This window comes from Lingula anatina, chromosome 1 (assembly GCF_051362555.1).
Source record: "Lingula anatina isolate TDL-2025a chromosome 1, LinAna3.0, whole genome shotgun sequence".
Classification (NCBI taxonomy): Eukaryota; Metazoa; Brachiopoda; class Lingulata; order Lingulida; family Lingulidae; genus Lingula; species Lingula anatina.
The window spans coordinates 8,466,531-8,477,719 of record NC_141767.1 but is presented as its reverse complement, the minus strand read 5'-3'; the positions used below and the strand labels follow the sequence as shown (position 1 = coordinate 8,477,719).

Here is an 11,189-nt window from a genome sequence, read left to right as displayed (position 1 = left end):
GACCAACGTGGAAAAGGTAAAGCCTGTTATATATTATAATGAATTATTATTTAAATTAAAAGACTTTAAATTTGGATAAAGACAGTACTTTGATGAAAGCAAGCAATAAGGGTGCAATTCAGAAATACTATTTTAATTCTAACAGTGTTCGAGAATGATTTTTGTACTGATTTTAATGACATGAAATTCCTTTTTTTATTTAATTATTTAATTGCATTCCATTTACTGTAAAAGATGCTTCAATCACCAGCTAACTGTTCACTGCCAGAAATCGGTGGTATTATGTACAGTGTATGCTTTTTTCATAAGACTTAGTCATGAGATGGTGAATGTTTTATGTTATTATAGGAACCATAAAGGGAATATGTACATGAAAAAATACTTAACAAATTTTCTTGGGCTCAAAATCAATTTCTAGTGCTTTAAATGACTATTGACTTTTGTTAAATGAATGGGAACATGCATTCCATGCATTTTCTCTCAGCTGCACAGCAATTGAGGTTGTGTATAGTAATGATTTACTAGCTTCTATCATTCACAATGAAAAATGATAGAATGTCTCATAGATATTTCCAGGTGCATCAGACTGCATACTTCTCTCTGATTTTAATCAAATACTACTAGTGTCTGCATTTGAAAATGTCCCAAAGTTTTATTTTTTATGTTTACATATCCTGTAGAGCTGCTTATCTTTCCCAATGCAGACGTTAAAAATGTAAGTATATGCTGTCGATATTTCCTTCTGAAATGTACAGGAAGACATATTATTAAATAAAAGTATGTGATGTCGATATTTCCTTCTGAAATGTACAGGAAGACAATTAAGTCATGGTCTAATTCACTGGCCAGTTGTTTAGAATTGAATTATTTTATCAGAAATGGAATGATACATTGAATGCAACTGCAGGGATGGTCCAGCAGTATATGATTTACGAGTAGGAGAAAATTGCTTTTTTATCCAGGAATATTTGATTTGGCGAGGAATTCCTGGTCACGGATGGGATACCTTTAATTTTAGATACATGCACATGAATCAAAGGAAATATCGCTGTGTGGACTCTTCTCTTACTAGTATTCTGTTATTTCTGTTATTTTTAATCATTAGTCATTTGATTGTCCATGTTTGGTGACTACAAAGTTCTCAACTTGTAGAAAATTGCTTGGCTCACTTGAGCTTAATGAAGAGCGGAATTCACGAGAGATGAGGTCCAGTTGGCATAGGAAGATCAAGAAGTGGCCATACATTGAGCTCTGCAGAATCTGTGGTAATGATTGTTCTGCTGGTTTGAGCAGAACTGTATTATCAGTCTTAGTGGCAATATTTAGAGGAAATGTCATAGTATGCACAATGATGGGATGAATTCACAATTTGGTTATTTTAAAGGTCTGAGATTACATGTTCCCAGTGAAGAGATAAAGAGCTGGATGTGGACACAGGACAAATCACTTAATTTTGTCTGCATAATGAAGGAAAACTGATATGAAAGCCCTCTCTCGATCCACAATGGCCACAAAGAAATGGGAGATGATAGATTTTAATCTTGAAGTTTTTGATTCATGAACAAATAGTGAAATTACACACACCCTGATGTTTGGTGCAAGCATGCTGACATTTACAGCTGTACATATAGGTAGGCCGGATACATATGCTGAGCCAAACTTGTTGCAGATAGTTGTACTGGTAAGAGAAAGGTGAGCTCTGAAAGCAAATTCCACTGAGTTGTTTGTGTTTGTGCATGGAAAGGTGTCTATTTGCCTGTTTTCTTGGCAGGACTGATGATAACTTCAATAAGATAGAGAACTTCCATAGGTGTTCATCTCATGGTAAGCACTGTTTTATTGTGTTTTTATTTTTGCCAAAGAAAAAAATCACAAGCTGGGCAAGGAGGAGGGAGGGGGGGGGGGGGGGGGAAGAGAGAGAGAGAGAGACCCAGAAGACTGTAGTTAAAGAGTATTGGGAAGACTTTATTTAGACTGAGAAACATGTACATTTAGGTACCAGTAGATGGCTGTAGTAATTTATAGCGCAGCTAGTGCTGTAGTAGATATATCTCAATCATCTGAACATACTGGGCTGTTAGGGAAATGATTTTCTTTCCTTTACCCTTAACTATCCCATTTGAAGAAAATATGATTGATATGATTAATGTGCTGGTAGTTTGTATCATTATAACTTGTGTTTTTTGCAGACTTGTTGTGGCTCATACTGTGCACACATACCAAGACCAACATAAAAATGACAAAATCACAAGTGATTGAAAACAAAACAAGTGATTATTATTGTGATAAATTATTACCTGAAGGCTCAGTGCGTCATAATATGACAAGCTAAGAGAAATTGACACAATCAAAAAGCCATTGATATAATGCACACTTTGTTGGACAACCATATATGGATCTGTGGTATAACAGGGAATAATGCTAAAAAAGGGATGAAGATTTATTACAAGACTGTCTGGTTTTGTCTCCCTTTACTGTGGATATTTCATTCAAAAAAGGTACTTCTGAATTGCATTTGGGAAATATGTGTTGTGATTTACTTGCGTTTTAGAGGTGATGATTATGATATAGACCACTGCAGTGGCAAAGATCAGAGCTCTGCTCATAGATTACACAAATCCTGTACTTAATGCTTACAGGTGGCTGCATTTTAAAACTTGGACACATTTTGTAAATAAAAAAAAAAGAAGAATGATACTTAAAAGATATACCTCTTTTGCCTACCCATTGTACTGACAATATAGTATTTTTTTATTGATGCAAACTGGGTGAACTTCTTCTCATTGCAATTCCAGTCTAATCTGGAGTGATGGAAAAACAATAGGGAGGATAACAAGCATTTTACAGCACCAAATGATGATGTGAATAGGATTACTCCAAAATGGGCTCATGGTGAGATTAAGTGCCGTTTTCTTCCTTACCAGTATATTTCACTGTTACATTTACAATTATACCTCTGGGTGGTATTTGTCTTTTTCAAAAGATACTTGTATATTTCCACACCATATCAGCATTTGGAGAAGGCTAGGAACATTTCTCTGGCAGCACTTTTTTTACACAGTTACTTTTTTCAAATATGTTCAGGTGGGTACTTGTAGCATTGATTTGCTTTTATTTGGGGACATCTTATGGATTTCTTTAACTTATAAGTCTATTGTAATTATATGACATTCATATACATGAAACTGTGTGGGAAGATTGCTTATTACAGTAACTGTTACTGTTATTTTAAAGATCATTTACTATAATCAAACCTTAGATATAAGTTGCTTTTCCAAAAAACTATCTTCATCTCTCTTTATTGAAAAGTTCTATGGTTTTCATATCATCTTCGAGAAAGTGGTTTATTTTCAGTTACCACACATGAGTGAAGAATTAACACTTTAAAAATGATAATAGATCAGCTAAGTTTTGAACACATTGTTTTTCTTCAGGTTTACATATACAGCTCGTAAAGAGGAGAGTCAGCGTAGTAGTTTTAAGAAGTCGTTCACCAGCTCCAAGGTGACAACCCACAGTCATGGCAGTGAGAGAACTGTGGAGACAACGGGCAACATGCACCAGTCCACAAGTGTGGTTGTTGGTCGGTCAAGCAGCAAGAGCAAGGCAATGGTCACCACTTCAGGGAATTCTTGTGAGCGAAAGACGACAGATAGTCTGGATATTCCACACAAAACCAAAATACGATTTGTCACTGGAAAAAGACAGGTAAGTTATTTTTATTATGATTACAGGAGCCAGCTTTAAAAAACAGATTATTTTCAAAGAAATGGCAAATTATAAGATAGGTTTACTTGAAGGTTTATCTCAGAAGGTTTATCTCAAGTTTATATTCATTGCCATGGTTAGAGACCTATGTTACTGGAGTAAAGGTTTTATACAAATATTAATGCGTGCTATTGTGAATGGATGTGTATACTTACTTTTAGTGGTCTACAGTGACTTCATACAAAGTTGTACAATTTGTTCGATTTATGCTTTGGATGTTTTATTGAATACAGCTGCAAGGTTTGTTAGCTATAAGGAGTCTTCACAAAGACACTTGAGAAAAAAAATCAAACAATTTTACCGTTAATTTCCTTTGGGTTGCATGATAAATGATCATGAGACTTCTGTAAACGCCACTCAGTTGGTAGGATTTTTGTTACAAGTGGCTTTGTAATAGTTGGAATTAAAATCAGTTCTCAGTTGTTCTTCACAAGGGTTGAAATATTTCAATAGATTTTTTCACCTTGATAGCAATAAAACATTTGGATACGCTGCTTTTGATAAGTAAATAACATAAAGATCATATTGGGCAATAATGGAAAGAGTAAAAACATAACTTCAATAATTTGGCAGTGCCTTTTTAAATGATTAGGGACCAAAATTATATGGGCTTAAAGCCTTGTAATAAATAAACCCTTTCAACCAAACAGTTTGAGCCTTACCATCAGACACATGGTAAATGCCTGTCAATTTTCTTTATCGATTTATTTGTCCAAACCAATAATTTTCCCAAAAACAAAAACTTTAAAAGATTATTTGATCTCCCCATAATTTTACCATTAATTTCCTTTGGGTTGCATGAAAAATTATCATGAGACTTCTGTAAACACCATGCACTCAGAATAATTTTGCCCACAAACAAAAACTAAACAACATTATTTGAGCATGTATGTTTTTAGTACATAAACTTTGTCAATATGAAAAATAGCAACAGAATTAATAATGGTCACTCATTTATGAAAAGGCCATTTGCTTGAATTATCTGAGGAGTTGAATTATCTGATATAGTCTGTTATATACAGTAATGTGCAGATATGCCAAAAAGTTTAAACAAGATTTATTTATTAGTTTCAAAGAAAAGTCATTTTTGTTTTTAGAATTCCTGAAATTCAGCAGTGAAAACCTTAAATGTTGGATTAATTTTACCATCTCCAAAAACACATGTTGGATTGATCTCACCATACTCATATAGAAACCAATTGGATTGATCGCACCATTCAGATGTAAAAACACCTTTTGGATTAATCACACCATTCCTATTATTTGACACATTTCCATACTAAGAAATGGCACAACATATTTGGGAATGTTTCAGTTGGTTAAAGTACCAGGTTGAGTCAGGACCCAAGTTTCATATGAGTTTTTTTTTTAATTATACCCATTTACGAATTAATTTGAAAATGGTATCCAAACTGATTTGTGATCAGACTGACACTGAGTGAGACAAGAAGATCTGAGAGTTGATAATCTGTCCCTATCTTAATTAGTTTAGTATTGTCTCTTCCAAGAAACAGCAAGTGAACTTGAATGGAACATCGATAGAACACTGATTCTACTCCGAGATGATTTTTTAAATGTAGCCATGGAGACTGAATAAAGCACCCTAGGGTTTGGAAGGCATCTCGAGCTAAATGGTATCTTGCCATTGACCAATAATGAAGCTTTTTTTCCTCATATAAAATAGAGTGCAGTGTATTGAAAAGTTACAAATTGTTCATCCTATCTATGTAGATGAAATGAGTTTTCAGAGGGTAAGTGAAAAGGGTTTTAATCACTTTGAATTGTTTGCAATTGCACATTTTCATTAGTTTTTTTTTTAACTGCATACTGTGTATTTCATGAAAAGTTCAAGATGCAAAGGTTAAATATGGTAGGAAGGTTAAAGATTTCACAATGTTGAAATCATAATTAATGGATGATGTCTCATTATTTATATTTATTAATGGAATTGCGCCTTCAAGTATTGGGTGTTTGATGTTGCAAGCAAGGATTTTGTCTCATAAAAATAGGTACATTACAAGTTTTGAAGAAATGTTTTTGTAATTGTGTAACATTTTCCAGAAACCACAATTTGAAAAAAATATTTCTGTGTTGTATATTTTGCCTCCAGTCAAAAGAACTAAATGAATAAGAACATTTCTTTGAAAGAAGGGAGGCATTTGTGATAAAAGCAATGCCAACTTTTCTCCAAATTAAATAGTAAATTTCTATTCTGTTTTTAAAATGTTTGAAGTTTAATTTCAGTCTAAAGAGAGCATTAACTTAGTGATTGGCTACTGACAGCTAAAGAATCAGTGTTTGTGTCACATAGGACTGGTCAACCATTGCATAGCAGTGTACATTCTGATTAAAATGTGCTAAATGGTAGTTAGTGAGGCAAATAAGAGACAAATCTAATGGCAGGATTAGTTAAAATGAGTTTTTATATGAAAATACAAACAACAGACCCTAATTACTAGTGACCACTTCTTACCTAAGTGAGTTTGAATTTGAAGAGTAAAAATCAGAAGACAAAAAGCAGACACTTGGAGCTGGTGTAGAAGCGAACTGTATCTTGTTATTGTGCTGGTTGATAAATTTATATTTTGCAGTTCAAGTGAACCTGTTGCATAAAATATGCAGCGACATCTTGCTGATCTGTAGCACCAGACTAAAACAGCAGCTGGCACCCTGATTCAATACACAGGCCTACCAAACTACCAGACTCTGCACCGAATGATCCCAAATTTACCGGTAGATCGGACCCCAGAACAAATTTTGAGATGAGATGCACTACTTTCCAACCCCGCTGAGAATCATCACTATCACATCGCGTACTAGGCAAGAGCAGTGTCGCATCTGATACTTCGAAGCGCGTACTGATACACATCTTGAAAACGGGTAGTGTGGTCCGATCTACCGGTAAATTCGGGATCATTCGGTGGGTGGGTAGGCTTGATACAGGCCATTAGGTTTTAAGGTACCATTAAACAAACCTTATCTCATTGTCAGCTGACTGACATATTCAGATGAAAAACCAAACAAGAGAACAATTTTTACTTTTTTTCTCATTATGAAAAAAAAAGAAGAAAAAATTTCGAAGCAAATTTATACAGCTTTAGAAGGAGGAAAAGAATGGTCTATTTTGATACAAAGTTATTGTTACAAAGTTAAGAAAAAACATAAAGAAATATTGTTTGGTTTGAAATCCCATTTATCTATTAAATTACACGTCTTGCTCTCCAATGTACTCACATGTATTGTAAGGACATTGTCAGCTCGTTGTCAGGGATGGATATATGGCTTTTCAGATGCAAGAAATATCAGTTTTTACTTTTCAATAATAAAAAAGTGAAGAAAAGATTGAAATAATTCTGTTTGTTTCACAGAGCTTTAGAAAGAGGAAAAAGTGAGCTATTTTGATGCAAAGTAAAGGACAGCAGACACAGGAAATATTATCTGGTATAAAATTCAACTTTTCCTGTGTAGTTCCTGAATAATTAATTATTATGTTTCAAAGTAAATTCTCAGTAATCGATACAATTTACATTAAAAGATCCACAGGGAAAATTGTAGATGTCATCACTGGGATGTATGGGGTTTTATTTCCATGGCTAAGTTTCCCCTTGAGGTTCCTCAGCACACAAGGAGACATAATGGCAACTTAATGGGTAAAGGATCCATTATCGAATTATAACTGATAAAATCATCTTCTTTTTTTCATCTTCTAAATATTTTGATAAAATATATAACCAAGTACAATTATTTGGCATACGCGTAATGTTATTTTACAATTCAGGAGATAGGCATGAAGAAACCATCGAAATTGAAATTGACAAAAATCAAATAAATGTGAAGAATCTGCTCCTATCTGCTGAAGTGAATGGTGTCCATAGAGACATGTGATTTAATCGACTTTCAACTGATGGTGCAAAAGTTCAGTAAGTTATTTGCGGCAAACTTCACTGATCACCAGGAGACCTGGAGGAGGATTGGACTCAATCTGTTGCCTGATAGATGGTAAAGTAAGTGATGTGAAGCACTCTGGGTCATTTCATATGAGACAGTGAACCTGTCCACAAAAATCAATATTTAATGGACTGTTTTGTAGGAATTGTTCAATCATGATCAAACAAGAGGGAGAAAACTCTTGCTTAGGCCAGACAAAATTGATAAGTAGGTTAACAAGCATAGCTGACCCTATCTATTCTTTTTCTTTTGAATGGAAAAAATATAATGGATATTGGTCTGAAAAATGGGGAAATTTGTTTTATGCACTCAAATTACCTACTCTGTGAAAAAATGTATGTATATCTTGGCCTATCATGGTGTCAGATGTTTTGCCATGGAAACTATTTTATTCATGTTTTCTAAGTGGTACTAGCCATGGGCGGATCCAGAAATATTTTCTGACAGTCTTCCAAATTATTTTTGTTAATCCATCCTCCATTTATGACCGTCTTCCGACAGAAAATATTAGATACCCGTCAATGTAAACTTTAAAATCTGACCGTCTCCCAGAAGACCCAGAAGACGGCCTAAATCCACCCCTGCTAGCTAGTACATGTTATGGAGAATGTTAGAGGAGTATCATTAAGTAATAATACCATTTCTGTATACTTGGCTGCATTGAAACATTCCATGGTCAACATATATGCTAGCAAGATACTGAGAATGACCTCTAGGAAAACAAAATAGTTTAAAGGATGTCAGCATTGAAGAAGTGGCACATACGAGTTCATGACAAACAAATAACATTTGTTCATTATCTGTTTAGCTAACTTTTTAAAAGTCTGTTATCAAATTGTCAATGATGCTCAAACAAATATCTGTTTGGGTAAACTTTCCTGTACTGTATGTACCCTACATACACATTCAATATAGAGAAAGATAAGAAGTTAGAAAAAAGCAACCCATTCAGTATCTCATTTCATTCATTCTTTTTCGATAAAGACCATGTGACATTTTTGTGTGTGCCTCATTGATTTAGGTTTTGATGAATAGGCATGCATTCTCCTATTACATATATTGAACTTAACAGTTTCTATTCATTTTTTCACCTTGGAGTGCCCTTAAACACAAAACCAGACATCCACACTTCGCATGCTTTCTTAATAGATATGTTATCTGATGTTTGTGCTTATACCAAAAACTCCTAAACAGTTTAAAACTGGATAATGTTGCAACTGAACAGAAATATAATGAGCGACCTTGGCTTCAGTTGTAGCACTTGCCAACAACCCCTGTGGTTAATACATAGGGTAGATTTGAAAGCTTATTTCTCAGTGGTTTTGGTCTGACGCACAGAGCCTTTTCGGGATTATGACTCTGGACCTGAATTATCAATCCATTCAGTAGTACAGAATTTGAGAAAGACATTCAGCAGTTTTACGTCAACGATGGAAGTATTGTTTGTGTGCACTGCCTGTAATACCCTGCACCTTTCACACTGGCAATGCAGGTTGTGATACAATAACATTGGAGGTATTGATGCAGAGTTCATTCAGGTAATTTAAGTTTTCACAAGATTTGTTCTTTTATCCCAGTTCTGGGCTTGTTGAAAGTTAAATAACGTGCCAGAATAAGAGTTTCAGCATTCTGGATAAAGTTGTATAAGTGCAGCTGTGTGTATAACCATTGATGCATGCAGTTTGTTGTGACAGAAAAGTGTCATAAAAATATTTGACTGGTTCCAAGTGTGCTGGTATAAGCAGCTGATCAGCTAGTGACCAACACGTATTCTGACCATTGCTCTGAAAAGATGTCAAGATACAGCTTTTTTTATTCTCAGGTAGAGTGGCTATGTATCAGTTTTTTCTTGCTGTAAAATATTTTCTGTTTTTTTTATCAAACTTGACATTTTCAGACATAAGATCATCATTTGCCTATTGACTTCACTAAAAATAATGACTTCACTAAACTGCCAAAGTTATATTGGACATGACTAAACATTTTGAAATCCTGGTTCAGGTCTTGGTGTTTTAACATGTAAAGGTTGTCTACAAATCTCAATAAAGAGCTTAGAGAAAAGTAATTAGGTCTGAGTTGTGCACCTTGACATTTTCAGGCATAAGATCATAATTTGGGTTTTGACTTCGCATACAATTATGGATCACTAAATCACTTAACTAAACATGAAAATTATTTGGAAATCCATGTCCAGGTCTTGGTTTTATAATCTACAAGTAGCCGGCATCTCAACAAGGAACCCTGAGAAAATTTGGTACAGATATGTTTGGTTATACCTTGAGATCCTTCAGAGTGTGATGCAGACTACCATGGAGAATTTAAGATTTGTTTGATCCTTAATGGGGTCCATCTATCACTCATTAACTTCATCAGACATCATACTTTGATAACCTCCTTTAATATAGCTATTAATACTTGGATCACTTGCAAATAACCTACTAAATAATTTTCTCACAAGGTTTGATATTCTATATCAGATTTAAAAAAAACTTCACATTTTGATTCTAATGGTGCCACCAATGCCAAGAAAGTATTGTTAAACTATGGGCATTTTTAAGAATTCTGAAATTTTCACTGTAAGACATATTTTGTTATACAGAATCTGGACATAACTGAGAGTATTGATAATATTCTCTAGCAGATAGATACCTCAAGCTCATTAGGTTCATGTAGCAAATGTCAGTGTCTATACCTATTTACCATTTAGAACCACTTACTTTACTTTGGATTTGGCATTTCACATTAGAACACTAAGAGAATGGCTGCCTTTTGTCCACTGTAACAAATGCCATTAAAAGGACACCATAAAGGATTTGGATATGTGATTTACAAATTTCCCTGTTCTTGTCCCTACCATCTCCCTATCAAGTTTCGAATTAAGTCATAAATATCCTTTCCTGTTTTTAAAATCCAACATTTCCATCATTTCTCATTTCAAGTAAAGATGCAATTTTTAAGCAAGGTTATCAATTTTATTATTTAACAAAAGGATATGTGACAAGCCTCACAGAGAAAAAGATATAAGCAAAAAAAGATTAAGGACTACTAACTCCAGTTGAACTTTCATCAACTGTTATTGGTCAGCAACAGAGTAATGAGTGGCCACTTCATGCATCCTACCTGGCTTACCAAAAAGTACATGGCCTCTCTATTACCTGTTCAGTGAGAGTGATCAGTGTTCACCTGTAGGCCAAGGTGGCCTGATCACAAAGGGGCACATGACTCCCTGTTCACAGACACATGACACCCTGATCCTTTTGATCTTTCACAAACTGAGGGCTGACTGACAGACACAGCAGAGATGGGGCCTGTTCTAATTCTAGATGTTGAAGTAAGTTTTGTATTACAGGACGTACATGTATGTCTGATATGATTTCTGAACAGTATGTGTCTGATTTTCTCTACTGTGACTTGAGTATTGTGGTTCAAAATAGTTTAATCTTTTATCGATATTTTTCTTTCCATTTAAAAAT

General features: G+C 34.5%; 1 protein-coding gene across 1 annotated transcript in view; it reads left to right on the top strand.

Annotated features, from left to right (window-relative positions):
* Window positions 1–2,795: 2,795 nt before the first annotated feature.
* LOC106181325 (3',5'-cyclic-AMP phosphodiesterase 4C) overlaps window positions 2,796–11,189 on the top strand; it is a 116,193-nt gene continuing 107,799 nt past the window's right edge. Inside the window, exons 1-2 of the mRNA XM_013565667.2 lie at window positions 2,796–2,892; window positions 3,435–3,708. Coding sequence (XP_013421121.2) covers window positions 2,882–2,892; window positions 3,435–3,708 — 285 coding nt within the window. The 5' untranslated portion in view covers window positions 2,796–2,881. The remainder of the gene's footprint in view (window positions 2,893–3,434; window positions 3,709–11,189) is intronic.